At 36.5% G+C, this 21646-nt stretch overlaps 2 protein-coding genes across 4 annotated transcripts in view; one reads left to right on the forward strand and one right to left on the reverse strand.

Moving 5' to 3' along the window:
* HAT1 (histone acetyltransferase 1) overlaps nt 1-16082 on the reverse strand; it is a 50192-nt gene extending 34110 nt beyond the window's left edge. Inside the window, exons 1-2 of one of the 3 annotated variants that reach the window (XM_032637693.1) lie at nt 15994-16082; nt 10745-10849 (exon numbers count right to left, since the gene is read on the reverse strand). In XM_032637693.1, the coding sequence (XP_032493584.1) occupies nt 10745-10849; nt 15994-16000 (112 nt within the window). In that variant the 5' untranslated portion in view covers nt 16001-16082. Of the gene's footprint in view, nt 1-10744; nt 10850-15821; nt 15966-15993 lie in introns of those variants that run through there. The other 2 variants (XM_032637696.1, XM_032637695.1) reach the window with 2 other exon arrangements.
* A 1009-nt stretch (nt 16083-17091) lies between these two features.
* Nucleotides 17092-21646, forward strand: part of SLC25A12 (solute carrier family 25 member 12) — a 113431-nt gene continuing 108876 nt past the window's right edge. The window contains exon 1 of the mRNA XM_032638014.1: nt 17092-17110. The gene's annotated coding sequence lies outside the window, so the exon portion shown is untranslated. The remainder of the gene's footprint in view (nt 17111-21646) is intronic.

Below are 21646 nucleotides of genomic sequence, written 5' to 3' on the forward strand. Positions count from 1 at the left end.
TTTTCTTACTGAAAAATTTTATCCTAGCTCTAATCCAGCTTTATATCCTCCAATTTACAATAGAGAAGGGAACAAATTAAATACCAGCAAAAGGAAATAGACAAATCCAGAATGCAGATTTGATTAATAATTCTATGTAATGACTTTACTCTGCCTAATAAATCAATGGCATAGGGAGGGAAAAGTTCCATGCGTAGGAGGGACTGTTCTGGATTAAAAGAGATTAAAGAAACACCCAACACAATGCATGATTCTTGAGTGGATTCTGGTTTAAATCTTTTTTTTTTAAGCCACTGAAGACTTTCCAGAACAACCAGGGAAATCAGAAAATTTCATGATACCAAAGAATTACCACTAATTTTCTTAGGTGTAATAACTGTGTTGTGGTTATATATGTGCATATTCATATATTAGGACATGTGCTATGAGCAAATTCTTTATGTTCAGAAAACTACTTTCAAATAATTCAGCAAAAATACACACACATTAAAGCATATATGGAAAATGTTAATTGTTAAATCTAGGTATAGGATATACAGGTATAAATCCTGTTCCCTCAATTTTTCTGTGTTTGCAAATTTTCGTAATGAAAATTGAAAGAAAAAAAGGCCTGGGAAAATACAGCAAAATGCTAAGATTTGAAAAAGCTGAGTGATGGAATCAGAGATATTCATTAGTTGCTTGTAATTTTTGCATGTCTGTAATATTTCATAATAAGAAAATAAAGTAGTCCAATATGTCTAGACTCATTAACCTAAAAATTCCCAACTACTGCATCTCTAATACTTTAAAATGTCTCGAAGTCTCTAGAAATTATTAAAAATTAATTTCAAAAAAAAATTAATTTCAAGCTACTGCTTCTAATATGTATAGCACTTTGGTAATGATGGGTAGAGACATGGATAGAGAAAAACACAAGCAATGAATAGGAAAAGTGTAAGGTTAGTTATGATAACTATTTCTATAATTTGGATTGGACTTCTTCCAATACCCACTCCTGTCATCCAAATTAGTAAGGTTTTACTATTTTAGCATGGAATTTAGTCCACAGAAGATAGGAACTAAAAGAAAAAGTAAAGTGATGAATCTTTTAGTTAAAATGAAGTAAAGCTCAGGCTTCCCTGGTGGTGCAGTGGTTGAGAGTCCGCCTGCCAATGCAGGGGACACAGGTTCGTGCCCCAGTCCAGGAAGATCCCACATGCCGTGGCATGGCGAGGCCCGTGAGCCATGGCCTCTGGGCCTGCACGTCTGGTGCCTGTGCTCCGCAGGGAGTGGCCACAACAGTGAGAGGCCCGCACCCCGCAAAAACACAAACAAACAAACAAAAAAAACCCAAAATGAAGTAAAACTCAAATAGCTTAAGGCAAATATATACTTAAATATTTATTGGCTTGAGCAGATTTGATTAGATTTTAAATATGAGAATCCAAGAGAAACTCTTTAAAACCAGTGCTGTGTAGTTAATAAAGGATTCTTTTACTATCCAATAAGTGAAGTTTTTATATCAGTCCTTATCGTGAAACTTGAAATATGAAAATTTGTTCACTGTACGACCTTTAACCACACTGGGCAGATTTCTAAAAAGTTGCCTAAAAGTTCCTGGCATTACACATTGAGAAAATACCATGGGTTAAATTTGATAGAGATTAGAATGAAAGTAATCTCCTCAAAAGAGGGTTTTTAAGGTAAAAAGTCCTGGGCCTTAGACAAAAGGAACCAACAATTGGTGCTAGGGGCACAAAGAATGGAGGTTAGTCCTTTTAATAGACGGGACAAATGTGAGTTTTCTACTCTCATTTTAAAAACCCTCAACACTTATACAAATGTAGTAATTACTATGAAAGGGATGAAACCAGATCTCTAAATCTGCCTACTCTGGGCATATCAAATAAACAGAATTATAAAATATGAGGGCTTCTGTGTCTGGCTGCTTTCACTTAATATGTTCTCAAGGTTCATCCATGTTGTAGCATGTACTAGTAGCTCATTCCCTTCTCGTGGCTGAACATTATTCTACTGTACAGAGGCGCCGTATTTTGTTTATACACTCATCAGTTAACGAACATTTGGGACTATTTGAATAATGCTGCTGTGAACGCGTGTGCACAAGTTTCTGTGTGAAAAACATTGTTATTGGATATACATTTAAAGAGCAGTCACACACAAAATAATAATATGTTATTAATAATATTATTAGTTGTCACTTGAACATTTACTGTGTGCCAGGCAATTTGTTAAGGATTTTATAAACATTATTGTAGTTAACCCTTGCAAGAGCTGTACAAGGTAGGTAACATTACTACTTCCATTTTACAGATGAATAATGCAAAAAAGAATAATTTGCTCAAGATTACAAAGTTGGTAATAGTGAGTTTAAGGCTGACTCAATCTGACATATATATATGTACATGAGAACACATATGAAGTGCTGTTATGTCAGTAAAGCAAGAGAGCAAGCAAGCAAACCAAATATCAAGCAATAGGAGAATGATTAAATAAATTATATAAATGTGAAATGGTTTATATAATCACTAAACATCATGTTACTGAGATATTTGGTGACAGAGAAAAATGTTCACAATGTACCTACAATTAAGTGAACAGAACATGACACTGTGACTGAATTTTATAAAAGAGAAATAATATAAGTGAATATACAATATAATTTTAAAAACTAGAAAGAAATATCCCAAATTACAATACTGAAGTAGTTACTCTGGGTGACAGAATTACAGGTTTAATTTTAATTTCTTATTTTCTTCAGCACTTTTTAAAATTTCTGCAAAATATGCATTATTCCAATAGAGAAACAGACAATATAAAAACTGAAATAATTTAAAATAAGCACTAAAAATTTTCTTTCCAAGAAAAATTATGTCATTCACATCTGTGGAGACAAATGGAAGATCAGGGCCTGGAATACTAAATGGCACCTTATTGCCAACATAGGACCTGCAATGAATTTTCTTTTTGAATATACATCCTATTGTTTCTACTCCTATATATATAGTTCTTATATTTCCTAGTTCTCCGAATCACTTCTGTAATTTTTGGAGGGACAAAGAAGCATAAAAGAAGATACATTCCATCTCCGGGCTATTTTAAATAGAGCTGCAATGAACATTTTGGTACATGACTCTTTTTGCATTATGGTTTTCTCAGGGTATATGCCCAGTAGTGGGATTGCTGGGTCATATGGTAGTTCTATTTGTAGTTTTTTAAGTGTCCATCATCGGATGAATGGATAAAGAAGATGTGGCACATATATACAATGGAATATTACTCAGCCATTAAAAGAAATGAAATTGAGCTATTTGTAATGAGGTGGATGGACCTAGAGTCTGTCATACAGAGTGAAGTCAGAAAGAGAAAGACAAATACTGTATGCTAACACATATATATGGAATTTAAGAAAAAAAATGTCATGAAGAACCTAGGGGCAAGACAGGAATAAAGACACAGACCTACTAGAGAATGGACTTGAGGATATGGGGAGGGGAGGGGGAAGGGTAAGCTGTGACAAAGCCAGAGAGTGGCATGGACATATATACACTACCAAATGTAAAATAGATAGCTAGTGGGAAGCAGCCGCATAGCACAGGGAGATCCGCTCGGTGCTTTGTGACCACCTAGAGGGGTGGGATAGGGAGGGTGGGAGGAAGGGAGACCCAAAAGGGAAGAGATATGGGAACATATGTATATGTATAACTGATCCACTTTGTTATAAAGCAGAAACTAACACACCATTGTAAAGCAATTATACTTCAATAAAGATGTAAAAAAAAAAGAAGATACATTCTACATATGTCTTAGTAGCCAAAAACAAAATTAAGAAATCACCAATGCGTGTTAATCAATTATTAAAGTTTAATTACTCAGGCGTTTAACATATGTACAACCCACTAACAGGTGCTCATATTGCAGATATAATGGGTTCTAGCTCTCAAGCAGCTTCAGAGATGCCACATATTCCCCACTGTATCTAGCTGTACTCTAGACTATAAGTTTATTCATAACCCTGTGTTCTGGCCAACATATATTTTCCTGAGTATACTAAATTCCAGAGCTATGGCAGAAATAACACATGAGCCTAGAACATCTTGTTCCAGAAAGTAATCAAAAAACGAAGTAATCAAATAATAAGGAGGACATGTAAAAAAGACACAGAAGCCAACTTGATCTGGCCTCCCACTGGTCAAGTCAGGGACAAATTGACCACCAAAATAAATGATAGTAACAGGTTATAATTCATTAAATAAAACAGGAAATAAATGAAAGAATTGAAAGTTTAATGAAAAACTGATAGGATGCAATGAGATCTGCACATCACTTCTGTGATAGTCCTAACAAAGATGTACAATCTGAAATAAACGATAAGCAAACATGTGCCAAACCCAAATTGAGGGACATTCTACATAATAACTGGCCTGTAATCTTCAAAGTGTTAAGGTCAGGAAAGTCAAGAAAAGACTGACAACTGTTCCAGTCTGAAGGACACAAAAGAGACAGCCTGGAACACTCCTTGAAATATCCTTGAGGTATCTACACGATTCACAGATTCACTTTACTTAGCATCTACTCAAATGTCACCTTAGTTGTAAGACCTGATCACTCTCTATTTTCTCCATAACACATATCACCATGTGTCATGTATTTAATATGTCTGTTTCTCATAATGAAAATGTAAGTTCAATGAAAAGAGGGACTGTTTGTATACTGCTCTACCTCTAGTGCCAAGATAAGTGCCTGTCACATAGTACACCTAAATAAGTATTTGCTGAATGGTAGTAAACTTAAAACAAAGATCATCTCAGTAGAACTAACAATACACTGTATTTTTATAATTGGTTATATGGCTTTTTAGTAGAATTTAAAAGAGTATACTGGAGAGTAAGGGATAAAGGAAAACAAAACACATACTACATAGGAAAAGAGGAATGAGAAAGTGTAAGGAAGCAACAGAAAAAGATGACAAAAGCAACAAACAATAAATGCAACGGAGATAAACTGGTTAGATTAAAAAAGTTTTTACAAATCAAATTCAGTATGTTCTCTATAAATGACATGCCTAAAAGGAATGACAGGTTAAAAGTAAATGGAAGGACAAAAAAATGTAGCCTGTAAAACACAAAACCTGAAAATGCAATCTAAATTGTATTAAGGCAAGAAAAGCATTAAATGGCCTAAGAGGACAATCTCTTCAAAATGATTAAGGTGAATTATTTCAAGCCTTTAAGGAACAAGTATACCTAATGCTTTAAAAACTGCTGAGAGTAGGAATGGTAAAGTGGGAAGGCCATGAGAAATAGTTACAGAGAGTACAAAAGCTGACCTTCACCTTCCCTAAAAAGAAAGCCTTGAGGAGAAAAACACAGACCAAGATCATCTATAAACAATAATGTAAAAATATTTAAAGATAATATAGTCTTCATCAAAACAAAATATCTCGAGGTACTGAAATGCAAGGATGGTTCAAAATCTAAAGATTTAAAAATAAAATTATTTAAATATTATGTTTTACATTGTATATAAGATAATATAATAAAAATTATTTCCAGGGAAACCAAAATGGCACTCAATAAAGTCTAATATGCATGTTTGAATAAAAACTCTTTGCAAACTGAAAAATACTCTCCAATGTAATAAGCCAGGATCATGTTTAGTGGAGAAATAACAAGAACCATCATTAATTTAAGGAAGAGGAATGACGGCTATCATTTTTTAACACTGTTCTGAACGTGCTAGCCAATGCAAATTGAAAAGAGAACAAAGTAAGAAGTATATATAGAAAAGAAAGTGAATTTACTAAAATGTTCAGATGCTATGATTGCATGCTTGAGAAAAACAAAGAAAATCAGCTGAAACCACTCTCCACAACAGTAGAAGAATCCAGTAAGATTATCTGTTTTTAAAATATATTAAAACGACAACAAAAAATATATTAAAGACAAACAACTCAATGAAAATATATGCAAAGGATCTGAACAGATACTTCTACAAAGAAGATACACAAGCAGCCAATAAGCACATGTAAATATGCTCAATGTCATCAGTTATCAGGGAAATGCAAATTAAAACTGCAGTAAGATGTCATTTCACACCTACTAGGATGGCTATATATAAAAAAATAATAAGTGCTGACAAGGATGTGGAAAAAGTGAAACTCATACATTGCTGGTGGGAATGTAAAATGGTGTAGCCACTATGGAATATAATTTGGCAATTCCTCAAAAAGCTAAACACAGAATTATCATATGACCCAGCAATTCTGTTCCTAGCTATATGGCAAAAGAACTGAAAACAAGGACAACAGACAACTATATCTTGATGTTCACGGCAGCATTATTCACAATTGCCAAAAGGAGGAAACAACCCAAGTGTCCATCAACAGATGAATGAATAAACGAAGTGTGGTATACAACAGAATATTATTCAGCCATTAACAGGAATGAAGCTCTGATACATGTTACAACATGAAACATTTGCTAAGTAAGTTGAAAATATTATGCTAAGTAAAATAAGCCAGACACAAAAGGACAAATATCCCACTTAAAAAAATATCTAAAATAGGTAAATTCATAGAGATAGAAAGTAGATTAGAGGTTACCAGGGGCTGGAGGGGAAGGTGAATGGGGAATTACTGCTTAACAGGTATATAGAGTTTCTGTTTGGGGTGATAAAAAAGTTTTGGAAACAGATAGTGGTGATGGCTGCACAACACTGTGAAGGTAGTTAATGCTACCTAATTGTATACCTAAACATAATTAAAGTGACATATAGAAAAAAAGATTCACTCTTTCTATAGTAACCTACCCCCAGAGCACTGGACCCGTGTGGGAAAAGTATGCCTATCAATCCCTCACACACAAAGTGAAAATAGCTTGCTACGGGAGAAGAATCTTGGGATAAACCTTAGTGGAATTATTAGTATGCAGTCAAGAGTTAAAGTTATCCCATGTGTCTAGTACAATGCCTGTCACATGGTAGCTTTCAATAAACATTTCTCCAGAGAAAGTAGAAGGGGAAGGGAAAGAGGGAGATAGGAAGAAAGGTTGTTTTGAGGGAAGCAAATTATTGCTGCTGACTGTAAGGGATTAGACTGACCAAATAACCCAGTCAATTTTAGTTCTGTCAAACATGTATAAAATTTATGTAAACTAGATTTTGATGTGGGAAAAAGATATGTATTAAGAATTATTTTCCATAGTTCTCCCATACACAATAAAGATAGAAAATATAATGGACGAGGAGATCCCATTTATAACAGCAGTAAAATAGATGAAATACCTCGGAATAAACTTAAGCAATGTATATCATCTGTACATAAAATTTAAAACTCCACAGCTAGACATAAAAAAAGACCTGAATAAATAGAAAGATATTCTTGCTATTAGAAAGGAAGATTCAGCAATGTAAAGATGTTGGTTCTCCCCATATTAAACTTAAATTTTAACAGGATCTCAATTTAAAAAAATCAACCAAACACCTCTTTGGAACCTGATAAAATGTCCACCTAGAAGAAGACATTAGAGAAAACTCAGGAAAACTCTTAAGGAAATGAGTGGGACCTAGTCACACCATATACTAATCACAACATTTATTGTAACAGTACACTAATGGCTCAGGGAAAAAAAAAAGGCCCCAGAGTAAACCCAAGAATATATATAATATTTTAGTATGATTAAAAAAGAAATTTTAATTGTTGAAGACAACAAATCAGCAGCTAGATAACTGACTAAACCATCTGGAAAAGTATAAAGCTGGATTCCTACCCTATGCCTCATCAAGATAAAGATTCAAAGGTTTCAATTTAAAAAGAGAAAAAAAATCGACAAATTATTAAAAGAAACAATAAATAAATCTTTTCATAATCTTAGAGTAGGAAGGACCTTTTTATAAGACACAGTGAAAACTCATAAAAGAAAAAGAAATTTCCCTAGATAAAAAATGTTAACTTCTACATAACAAACTCACCAAAACTCAAAACAGGGAAAAAAGTACTTGCAACATATTACCAAAGAAGGGCTGATTCTTTTAGAATATAAAGGATATACTTCTCTTAGGATTAAAAATCAATTTTAATTATCAAATCAAAAAATGGTCAAAAACTGTGGGGGAAGAAAAACCTCAGAAAATAATGTGGTGGTAAGGATGTGGAGAAATTGGAATTTTTGTGCACTGTTGGTGGGAATGTAAAATGGAGCAGCAACCACTATGGAAAACAGTATGGAGGTTCCTCAAAGAATTAAAAATATAATTACAATATGATACAGCAATCCCACCTCTGGGTATATATCCAAAAGAATTTGAAGCAGGATCTCGAAAAGATATTTGCACACCCCTATTTACAGCAGCATTATTCGCAATAGCCAAGAGGTGGAAGCAACTCAAGCGTCCATCAACGGATGAACAGATAAACAAAACGTGGTGTATACGTGTAATGGAATATTATTCAGCCTTAAAAGGAAGGAATTCCTGTCACGTGCTACATGGATGAATCTTGAGGATATTATGCTAAGTGAAATAAGCCAGTCACAAGAATACAAATACTACATGCTTCCACTTATATGAGGTATCTAAAGTAGTCAAATTCTAGAAACAGAAAGTAAAAAGGTGTTAGCAAGGGGCTAACAGGAGGGGAAAACAGGGATACAGAGTTTCAATTTTGCAAGATGAGAAGGTTCTGGAGATCAGTTGCACAATAATGTGAGTATAAATGCTAAACACTACAGAACTCTACACTTAAAAATGGTAAAAAATAGTAAATTTTAAGTTATGTGTTTTTCACTACAATTGCAAATTAAAACAAGAAGCTATTTTTCACCCATCACAGGGGCAGGGTGTTCTGCTTTGTTTTTTTTAATGACAATATGCAACACTGACCAGGGTAATAAGTAAAAAGGCAATCTCAAATTCTGGTGTAAGCACAGGTACTTTTTTGGAAGGCAATTTAGCAACGGCTACTAAAGTAGAATATGTTTCTAACCCTTTGACCTAGCACAGTGGTTCTTAAACAGAGACAATTTTACACACAACCCTCAGGAGATGTGACAACATCAGAAGACCTTTTTTTTTTCGCAGTACGTGGGCTTCTCACTGTTGTGGCCTCTCCCGTTGTGGAGCACAGGCTCCGGACACGCAGGCCCAGTGGCCATGGCTCACAGGCCCAGCCGCTCCGCGGCATGTGGGATCTTCCCGGACCGGGGCACGAACCCGTGTCCCCAGCAACGGCAGGCAGACTCTCAACCACTGCGCCACCAGGGAAGCCCCAGAAGACATTTTTGATTGTCACAACTGAAGGAGAATGTTACTGGCATGTAGTTAATAGACAAGGAATGCTGCTAAACATCCTACAAAGTGCAGAATAACAAAGAATTATCTAACCCAAAATGTCAATAGTGCTGAAGCTGAAAAACTCTGATCCAGCATTTCAATTTCTAGCCACACACTCTACAGATCACTCACACAAGTGGGTATATACGTATGCAACGATATTTACTGGAGAATTACTTTTAACAGCAAAAGAGGAGAAGCACATCTCCCAACAGAGAATACTTAAATAAATTATGATACAGTCATACTATATTATATAATTTAAAAGAATGAGGTAGCTCTATATATAGTTACAAGGAATGATATTCAAGATACTATTAAGCTAAATAACCAAACAGCCTTACAGCAGTATCCTGGTTTTAGAAAATTAATGTATGTACAAGAAAAAAAAACTTAGATCAGTATTATCTTTTTAGTGAGGCATCAGGGCACCATTATCTGTCACTTTCTTTGTATTTCTGTTATGTTTGTACTGTTTTAAATAATAATAGCTAACATTTATTGTGAATTTCTAAATCAAATTGTTTAAGCACTTTACTTGTATTTAACCTCATATGTAATCTTTACAACCACTATACAGTAAGTAAAATTAACTCCATTTTAAAGATGAAAAACCTAAGGAATGGAAAGTGATGGAACCATTATTCATGAGCTTATAATTATTTCTTAAATAGCTTTATTGAGTTATAATTTACATCCCATAAACTCAACTGCTTTAAGTGCTTTAAGTGTTGTAGCAAGTAGCAGACCTTCATTCCTTTTTATCGTCAAATAGTATTCCATCACATGGATATACCACACTTTGTTTAACCGCTTACCAGCTGATTGATATCTGGGCTATTTATTTTGGCTATTGTGAATGATGCTGCTGTGAACATTCATGTACAAGTTTTTGTATGGACAAACATTTTCATTTCTCTTGGGTAGATACCTAGGAGTTGAACTGTTGAGTCATATGGCAAATATATATGTTTAACTTTTTAAGAACCTGCCAAACTGTTTTCCAAAGTAATTGCCTCATTTTATGTTCCCATCAGTAACATATGCAAGTTCCCCACATTCTCCCCAACACTTATCTTCTATTATTTTTATAAGCAAATAAAAGTAAATACTTTTAAGAGGCTGAGACCACTTATATCTGTCACTTTTTGCCACACTGAACTTTCTATATGTAAACTCTGCCATCTCTCAAACATCTACCCACACCATGACATAAACCAAGACTTAATAAAATCTGAACGTGTTCAATAAGTGTAGAAAACTAAACATTAAATTGCAAAAACAATACAATAACTATACAAATGTCTGCAATAAACTGCTCTTACATAAAATTCTACTTCAAATTTAAAAAGAAAGATTATATATACACACACAGTACACACGTAATACTACTTAGAAAAGGCATACATACCTAATTTTAGTTCAATTGCTGTGTTGGTGTTACATTTGTACTCTGCCAGTTTCTTCTCAACTGCACTCTTGTATTCAACCAAAAATTTCTCCATAGCACCAAATCCTAAGAAAAAAGGTTTTTAAAAAGTCTAGGTGGAAGTGGTTTAATTAGTCAAACCTACAAATAGAGTTCTTATTAGAACTGGAATAAAGGTAAGACTTATAACATGCTAACAGATCATAGATCTCCATATACTCCTACATAAATGTACTGAGTATGACTGTCTCATCATAAAACAGAAAAAAAATCACTTTTGAGATAGAGGCTTGTGAATTAGACCTGCTTTACATAAATGAGTAAAGCTGATAATTAAAATGACAGACTACTGACATTTCTGAATATTTAATATTAATATAAATTACCTGCTAGGATTTATACCTAAGTAGCCTTTTTAAAAGAAATATAAAAAGGATGCTACTGCTCCGCTAAGAATCAAGGTGAGAATGTCCTTTGATAATTACAGGATAGCATTTTATTTCTAATACTGAAAAAATTCTACCCAGAGTACTTCCAGATCAACTATTAAAAAAACCAACAACAGAAGGCAGGCATACAGGGAACCTACCTCAACATAATAAAGGCCATATATGACAAACCCACAGCCAACATCGTTCTCAATGGTGAAAAACTGAAACCATTTCCTCTAAGATCAGGAACAAGACAAGGTTGCCCACTCTCACCACTATTATTCAACATAGTTTTGGAAGTTTTAGCCAAGGCAATCAGAGAAGAAAAATAAATAAAAGGAATCCAAAGCAGAAAAGAAGAAGTAAGACTGTCACTGTTTGCAGATGATACGATACTATACATAGAGAATCTTAAAGCTGCTACCAGGAAACTCTAATCAATGAATCTGATAAAACAGCAGGATACAAAATTAATGCAGAGAAATCTCTTGCATTCTTATACACTAATGACGAAAAATCTGAAAGAGAAATTAAGGAAACACTTCCATTTACCACTGCAACAAAAAGAATAAAATACCTAGGAATAAACCTACCTAAGGAGACAAAAGACCTGTATACAGAAAACTATAAGACACTGATGAAGAAATTAAAGACGATACAGGGCTTCCCTGGTGGCGCAGTGGTTGAGAGTCCGCCTGCCGATGCAGGGGACACGGGTTCGTGCCCCGGTGCGGGAAGATCCCACATGCCGCGGAGCGGTTGGGCCCGTGAGCCATGGCCATTGAGCCTGCGCGTCCGGAGCCTGTACTTCGCAACGGGAGAGGCCACAACAGTGAGAGGCCCGCGTACCGCAAAAAAAAAAATAAATAAATAAAGACGATACAAACAGATGGAGAGATATACCATGTTCCTGGATTGGAAGAATCAACATTGTGAAAACGACTATACTACCCAAAGCAATCTACAGATTCAGTGTAATCCCTATCAAACTACCAACAGCATTTTTCACAGAATTAGAACAAAAAATTTCACAATTTGTATGGAAACACAAAAGACCCTGAATAGCCAACACAATCTTGAGAAAGAAAAATGGAGTTGGAGGAATCAGACTCCCTGACTTCAGACTATATTACAAAGCTACAGTAATCAAGATAGTATAGTACTGGCACAAAAAACAGAAATATAGATCAGTGGAACAGGAAAGAAAGCCCAGAGATAAACCCACGCACATATGGTCACCTTATCTTTGATAAAGGAGGCAAAAATATACAATGGAGAAAAGACAGCCTCTTCAATAAGTGGTGCTGGGAAAACTGGACAGCTACATGTAAAAGAATGAAATTAGAACATTTCCTAACACCATACATAAAAATAAACTCAAAATGGATTAAAGACCTAAATGTAAGGCCAGACACTATAAAACTCTTAGAGGAAAACATAGGCAGAACACTCTATGACATAAATCACAGCAAGATCCTTTTTGACCCACCTCCTAGAAAAATGGAAATAAAAACAAAAATAAACAAATGGGACCTAATGAAACTTAAAAGCTTTTGCACCACAAAGGAAACCATAAACAAGACAAAAAGACAACCCTCAGAGTGTGAGAAAATATTTGCAAATAAAGCAACTGAGAAAGGATTAATCTCCCAAATATACAAGCAGCTCATGAACCTTAATATCAAAAAAACAAACAACCGAATACAAAAATGGGCAGAAGAACTAAATAGACATTTCTCCAAATAAGACATACAGGTTGCCAACAAACATGTGAAAGGTTGCTCAACATTACTAATCATTAGAGAAATGGAAATCAAAACCACAAGGAGGTATCACCTCACACCAGTCAGAATGGCCATCATCAAAATATCTACAAACAATAAATGCTGGAGAGGGTGTCGGGAAAAGGGAACCCTCTTGCACTGTTGGTGGAATGTAAACTGATACAGCCACTACGGAGAACAGTATGGAGGTTCCTTAAAAAAACTAAAAATAGAACTACCATATGACCCAGCAATCCCACTACTGGACATATACCCTGAGAAAATCATAATTCAAAAAGAGACATGTACCACTATGTTCACTGCAGCACTATTTACAATAGCCAGGACATGGAAGCAACCTAAATGTCCATCGACAGATGAATGGATAAAGAAGATGTGGCACATATATACAATGGAATATTACTCAGCCATAAAGAGAAACAAAATTGAGTTATTTGTAGTGAGGTGGATGGACCTAGAGTAAGTCAGAAAGAGAAAAACAAATACCGTATGCTAACACATATATATGGAATCTAGAAAACTGGTACTGATGGACCTAGTGGAAGGGCAGGAATAAAGATGCAGACGTAGAGAATGGACTTGAGAATGTGGGGTGGGGGAAGGGTAAGCTGGGACGAAGTGAGAGAGTAGCAATGACATATATACACTACCAAATGTAAAATAGATAGCTAGTGGGAAGCAGCTGCATAGCACAGGGAGATCAGCTTGGTGCTTTGTGACCACTTAGAAGGGTGGGATACAGAGGGTAGGAGGGAGGTGCAAGAGGGAAGGGATATGGGGATATATGTATACATATAGCTGATTCACTTTGTTATACAGCAGAAACTAACACAACATTGTAAAGCAATTATACTCCAATAAAGATGTTAAAAAAAACTAATAATGCATAGAAAGATTATCTCAGGAAGGATACACAAGAAACTAGTAACCACTGTTACTTCTAGGATAAAGAGAAGGAAAGGGGACAGGATTAGGAAAGAAAATTTTCACTGTATTAGCAAAATTTTTGTAACCATGTGCATGCAGTCATAGGCTACTGGAATAACAAAATGGTTTTAGTACAACGTGGCTACCCATCAATGTATATAATAATTAACAATGGAAGAAACCATTATGAAGAGAAACTTTCAAGCAAAGATGACAATAAATCTCCTGACAAAATGATCATAAAAATTAGGAAAAATTCAGGGAAAAAAGGTCATGAGCAGAAATGAAAAATGGGGTACAATGACATGCCGCAAACTTCAGTAAGCGGTTAAAACACACATATACAGAATGTGGGGAACACTTGAAGCAGTATAGTTTAATGGTTTGGAGTCAGAACTGCTGGATTCAAATCCAGGCTTCACTATTTACTTACTAGATCTGTGAACTAAAGCACATTATTTGGTTTCTCTGACCCTACTGGATAAAAATGGTATAACAGAACCCATCTCAAACATCACCTATAAAAGTGAGATAATAAAACCCACCTCAAGGCATTTATGTATAATCTAAGAAACAAATCATACATTAGTTTAATCCCCACAATTCTATAAGACAAGTAGATACTTTATCAGCCCTATTTCATATTCAAAAGCTCAATTAGAAAGAGGTTTGGCTGGGCTTCCCTGGTGATGCAGTGGTTAAGAATCCGCCTGCCAATGCAGGGGACACAGGTTCAACCCCTGGTCCGGGAAGATCCCACATGCCGCGGAGCAACTAAGCCCGTGTGCCACAACTACTGAGCCTGCGCTCTAGAGCCCGCGAACCACAACTACTGGGCCCACGTGCCACAACTACTGAAGTCCGTGCACCTAGAGCCCGTGCTCCGCAACAGGAGAAGCCACCACAATGAGAAGCCCACACACCGCAACGAAGAGCAGCCCCTCCGCTAGCCGCAACTAGAGAAAGCCCACACACAGCAACTAAGACCCAACGCAGCCAAAAATAAATAAATTAATTAAAATTTAAAAAAGAAAGAGGTTTTATTCCTTAAAGGGAACCCGATTACTAAACGGTGGGACTGAGATTCGAATTTAGGTGTAATTCTTTTAACACTACACCCTGTGCAATACACATGTCCCCCCTCTTTTATAGTACCAGTGTACCCCCAAATCCTACAGTCTCTATTTGGTAGAAGAGCCTTTCCTTAAACACCTGTAGAGCTCATGCTATAGCCTATGTATCCAGCACATCCATAAAAGTGTACTGAGACTACTATAAAGGCAATGGGGAAAGATAAAAGAAAAAGAAACTGTCCATCACTTCAAAAGATATGTAAATGGATTAAAAAAAGCATATACTCAACCCAAAACAATCTTTATAAACGTACAGAATAATGGCAATTATTAGTTATTAAATGTTGTGAACTGAAGAGACTCAATAAAGAAGAGGTGGATAGAATAAACACAAGAAAATTAAAATAGACACCCCCTAAAAGAGAAGTTTAGATTAAGGAAGAATGCTTCACTGTCTCTCTCTCAAAGGAAATCTAAATAGATCTTAGTAATACTAAAGTGTGAGGCCTTAAGGAGACTATTACGGAGTCAATCAAGATTCAAATGAGAGCCCTAGTGCAGGGCAAGACAGCAATGCGCTAGCTCAGAAGTTGACTATAGTGGAAGGCGAAGAGAGACCTGCAAGAGAAGAGTGAGCATTAAAATCAGCTGGCGGGAACAGAACCAGACTAGTGGATGAGGTAGCAGTCGGTAAAGGGAACGAGAAGAGAAGCAGGCGTCCAGGCACCTGGCACCTTACAAGCCCAAATCACGACGCTTTCTCCTGGCCTCTTCGGCCCTCCTAAGGGCCGAGTTCCCCGCAGAAGGTGCAGAACCCCGAGCCGTTGGGGGCGGGGGCACGAACCTCGGCGGACAAGGAGCTGAGCTGAGAGTTCCGCGTTTCCAGGCTGAAACAGGCCTTCTAGAAACCAGGCTGCAGCCCGAAAGTTCCAGGCGGGCACTGTCACCACCGTCTCGGCGTTCTTTCCCAAACCTGCCCGCCCCTTCCCCTTGGTAAACTTTTCCCGGGAACTTACCCGCCATTTCCGAGCTGCGAGCACCCGCGGCCGAGGAAGGACGAATCAACCCGCGCGCTCCCTGGCCGGAAGTGAGCACACTTTCTGACGCATTTCCCCCGCCCACCCCTGGCCTGGTGCTGGCCAATGAGAGGAGGGTGTTCGAGGCGCGGGGTGGTGGAAGCGCCTCGAGAGGCGGGGCTAACACGGCAGGGAAGGCTCGGACGGTTGCCTAGCCACGGCCAGCGCAGTCAACCTCTTTGAGGCTTGAATTGGAGGAGGAGGCCGCAAAGGGATATTCTCTGTTGAGATGCTCGCTGGCTCGAGGAGAGTTTCTTTGGGGTTGATTTGCATAATATACATACCTCTGGCAGTTTTCTGTTCCCCCTTAACGATGTTTTGGAGACTGTTAGAAAAACTTTTCACTTGGCCTGGACAGTAGATCCAAACACCTGAGCTCTAGTTTTACAGGTAAAATATAGGGATTGAGTTCTAGTTGCCAGAGAAATTTTCCCATATTTATTTGTTTCTATTTTTGCGGTAAATAGTTGTTTAACATCGTTTTTCTTTTATGTTTTTTTAACAGTATGTATACGGTGTGATATCTTAGGCACTCGGCTTTCCCATTTTAAGGTTATGAGGCAACAATTTAGTGTAAGGAAATTGCTACACAATTTAGTGTAAGGAAATTGTAATAATTTAGGTGACCAGAACTGTTCTGGTTCTACATCTCTCAAGTCCTCGTGGCGTAACCACATGACAGGATGCTACCTGATTTGGGCCATAGGGCTTGTTAGTGTTTAGTAGCTGCTGAAACTGTTTGTCCCAGAGGATAAGCCACTGTTTAGGTATCCACAAATACTCCCATGATGTCTGTACACTAGAATGCGTTGTCTCAACAAATGTTGGTTAATAGGTTTTACAATGATGATACTAGAGCTAAAATGGACCCTTGGGATGCTAATCTAGAACTAACACACTTCCTCGTTTTAGAGATGCGGAAGCTAAAGCCCAGAAAAGAGAAATTACCCAAATTCACACTCAGTGTACAGCCTACACAAGAGCCCAGTTCTCCAGATACTCAGCTCAGTATTTGACTACATGGAGATGGCCCTCCTGAAGATAAAGATCAGAAAAGGTACTGAGAATGCTCAGATCCTTTTTCTTTAAGCTTTATTGAAACATAAGAAATTACAATCATAATGTTAAGAAGAAAACTGAAATCGTTGTCACTAATGACATTTTAGTCAAAAATGGAAAACAATCTTTTTATATAATCGTTCTTTCAAAATGGCAAGATTCAGCATTTCTTTCCAAAACTACCTTACCTTTAGATTGGCCAATAGCTGACCGGCAATTGTGATCCTTAAAATAAGAAATCAAGAGGAATTTGTCTTAACTGCCGCAAATCTGAAACAGATTTTATGACTTTATGTGACTTTACGGTTGGTTGTAGGGAAGAAATATGTTGAAACATATATGATAATATGAATGAGAAATAAGATGAATATGAATAAGAAATATGATGAAACCTATATATTATATGACTAATATTTCATATGATCTGCTTGCAGAATTGAGGTTACAGTTTTAAATTGTCCTTGTCTTAGAACTCTTCACACATATTTATTAAAAATGTCACAGAATACATGTTTAGCTAGTTTATCTAAAACCTAAATGAATGACTTCTTTCAGAAAGGTAAAAATAAAATTACCAAAAAGGAAAAAATATTTTTGTAGGGTTTTCCCACTCTTTTCAATTTATATTTTACCTTATTCTAAAGGGGATTTAGGAAGTGAATGTTACCACCATAGAATACAATTTCTACAAAAGGAATCTGCTGTCCTCATGTATAGGAAGGAGGCAGCATAGTGGTGTGGAAAATTCAGTGCCCTACTAGTCTCAGTTCTACTACTTCGTGATTGTGTGACCTTGTTTCATCTATTAAGTGGAGATAAAAACCTTCCCAGTCATTACATTGAGTTGTTGTGAAAATCAAATGGAAAAATTTAGGAAAGAGGTTTGTAAATTGTAAAATTCTATATTAATACGAGGTGGTATTAGTATGATACCATTCATTCTCGAATAGGAAATTTGGAAAAGGCATTTTTCTCCATAGAAAAAGGCCATATTACACTGTTAGGAATGAACTAGCAACCATATGTTTGGTACAGGTTCAACTGCATATGGACTAGTAAATTTTACCATCATGTCTTGAAACCTCCGGAAGGGATTTTTTTTAAAAAAAAAAACATGGTATTAAAAAGATGGTTATCAGAAAGTGGATGTAGGAAATTTGAGATCCAAAAGAAAAATGCAGGTACTTGATATGTCTTTAATTCAAAATACATACGTCTCTACAGACAAATAAGAATAGCTAGTTAACTCATTTGTTTAGCTCATAGTGCAAATGGTGGGGGTGTGGTGTATGAGTTTCAGTTCCCAGAACAATTATCCAGAATCCCCTATCCAGCTAGATGACTTTCATATAGGATAAAAGAAAGAAAATAAAAATAGGCCAGCTCATATTGAAAACTACTGTTAGAGGAAGGTATGTATATTATTAAGATGCACAGCACCAACAGTTTGCAAATTCCATATTTCAATTCTCATACACTACCCATAGGTGTGTAAACTAGTACTTTTTGAGAAGCAATTTAGCAATTTAAAAAATTTAACACGTTTCTATTTGTACATCCTTTGAGGTAGTAGTTCCACTTAGAAGTATTTGTCCTACAAAATTATTTGCACAAGAATGCAAAGATAAATGATCAAAGATGTTCAAGGCAGCATTAATTTTACTGGCACATTGGAAATAGCCTAAACATTCATCAAAATGGGCTGGCTAATATGTACTGACTTGGGAAAATACTATATAATAGGTTAAAAAATAAATTAACAATATCGTAATGTTATTTTACTTGTATAAAAAAGTGTATTTTAATATAAACCTAGAAAACATCCGGAAGCATAACCAGCTAGTTTAACTGTGGCTCCTTCTAGGAGAGGGAATTTGGAGATGGGGATTAATCAGGGATTTAAAAAAAAATGCTGTTTGCTTCTTTTAATGAGGATGTATTTTCTTTCATAACTAGAAACTTATCAATCTTTTGGAAGTTTTTAGACATGGTGGCTAACTCTACACTCTACATTCTGTAAATTATGATACATAGAATTAAAGAGAAGCAGCTTAACTGGTACAAGGAACAGTTAATTGAAAATTTGCATTCTGGCATTATTTACAAGCAAAGACTGGTCAAAATGAGGGAAGAGGACTATAATTGCTTATTCTTATTTACAAAATGACCACCCAGTGATGCCCGCTTTACTTTTTGAAACTATAGTTTGTAAAAATGGCTTTAATTATGTATGTCTACTTAGGGTGACTAACACAATAATGCCTATGACATTTCATAGTTAAAAATTACTTCAGGGGCTTCCCTGGTGGCGCAGTGGTTGAGAGTCCGCCTGCCGATGCAGGGGACACGGGTTCGTGCCCCGGTCTGGGAAGATCCCACATGCCGCGGAGCGGCTGGGCCCGTGAGCCATGGCCGCTGAGCCTGCGCGTCTGGAGCCTGTGCTCTGCAACGGGAGAGGCCACAGCAGTGAGAGGCCCGCGCACCGCAAAAAAAAAAAAAAAAAAAAAAAAAAATTACTTCAAATATTAATTCTTTTTTCCATTCTAGCCAACAGAAAAATGACCATTATTCCTCTGTTTTAAACTTATTTTTGCTGTTGTTTTGTGTTGTTTTTCAATGTAGAAGAGCTTCAGGATAGGAGGAGGGTGAAGAAAACTTTATCAAAGCTACTTTGATATTAAATAAATAAGACTAAAACGTGGTGAAAATTATGACTAGAAATATTTTAAACTGATATATTGTTTCAGTCATTCTGTCTTTCTTTTTTTTGATTGTAGAAAAAAAATACATAACATAAAATTGACCATCTTAGTCATTTTTTTAAAAAAAATTAATTAATTAATTAATTTTTAATTTTGGCTGCATTGGGTCTTTGTTGCTGCGTGCAGGTTTTCTCTAGTTGCAGCAAGTGGGGGCTACTCTTCTTTGCGGAGCATGGGCTCTAGGTGCGTGGGCTTTTTTAGTTGTGGCATGTGGGCTCAGTAACTGTGGCCCTTGGGCTCTAGAGCGCAGGCTCCATAGCTGTGGCGCCTGGGCTTAGTTGCTCTGCAGCATGTGGGATCTTCCCGGACCAGGGCTCGAACCCACATCCCCTGCATTGGCAGGTGGATTCTTAACCACTGTGCCACCAGGGAAGTCCCTTCTTAATCATTTTTAAGCATACAGTTCAGTAGCATTAAGTATATTCACATTGTTGTGAAAGCTGTCATTCTAATGGGTTGGTTTTCAGGCACCCCCTTTGTAACCTGTTTACCCATATCACTATGCAGAACAAGACTCTTAACTTCCTATGATCTGGACACACAAAGTGAAGAGCTTTTATGCCTGCTGTACAGTGCTGTTAAGTATTTAGTTCATAAACCTCTCCCTTAAAAGAATTATTAAAAAATAAAATAGCTTTATGGTAGTGTTTCTTCTAAATTCTTTTACAAATCAGAATTTTGAGGGAATATATATAGTTGTTAACAAGCTAAACCAACCAATCACTGTGCAAATTAGTAAAAGAATTCTTTCTGAAAATTTTGCTAGAAGGAATACAGAATTTAATGATCTAAGACAAAGAAACTGTCATGCTAACCGGCATCATATAATACAAAGAGAACCTGCTTCATCAGGTAAGAAGGGTGTGTTGGTAGGGTTAGGATGAGTTTAAAGAATAAAAGGTTTACTTTTACATATCTTTATAAAGATAAATTTCGTTGTATATGAGGCAGTTTATGTTACTATAGATATGGTGTTATTTTTTAATAGATTTTAAGAGCAACTAAGGTACTTTGAATAATACAGAATCAGGAATTTTAGAGCAAAGTGATTTTAGAAATCAGGTAATCTAGTCATTGTCATGTTTATTTGGTATACATATGCATAAAAACTTTTGCTGATATCTCCTCTTCTATATATCAATATATTTCTACTACTGTTAATTCCTATATTAAATATTACCATTATTAACTTTTTTTACTAATTATTTTATTTATTTTTGGCTGCATTGGGTCTTTGTTGCTGCATGTGGGCTTTCTCTAGTTGCAGCAAGCGGGGGCTACTCTTCATTGCGGTGTGCAGGCTTCTCATTGCGGTGGCTTCTCTTGTTGCAGATCACAGGCTCTAGGAGCGCGGGCTTCAGTAGTTGTGGCACATGGGCTCAGTAGTTGTGGCACGCGGGCTCAGTAGTTGTGGCTTGCCGGCTCTAGAGCGCAGGCTCAGTAGTTGTGGCACATGGGCTTAGTTGCTCCACGGCGTGTGGGATCTTCCCGGACTAGGGCTCGAACCTGTGTCCCCTGCATTGGTAGGTGGATTCTTAACCACTGCACCACCAGGGAAGTCCTGCTATTATTAACTTTTAATTTTTTAGACAAAAAAGAATATGAATACTCGTTTTTAATATTTTCTACCCCAGTCAATCACCTGTGCACCCCTGAAGATCCCTGAGTTAAAAAACCATTTGCTTGAGGTTTTTTAGCAAGTAACTGATGAAGGTGATACTGTGGTCTAAGTCTCTCAGTTTGGTCCTATGTTTTCCCACGTTTTTTTTTCC

This window comes from Phocoena sinus, chromosome 7 (genome assembly GCF_008692025.1).
Source record: "Phocoena sinus isolate mPhoSin1 chromosome 7, mPhoSin1.pri, whole genome shotgun sequence".
Classification (NCBI taxonomy): Eukaryota; Metazoa; Chordata; class Mammalia; order Artiodactyla; family Phocoenidae; genus Phocoena; species Phocoena sinus.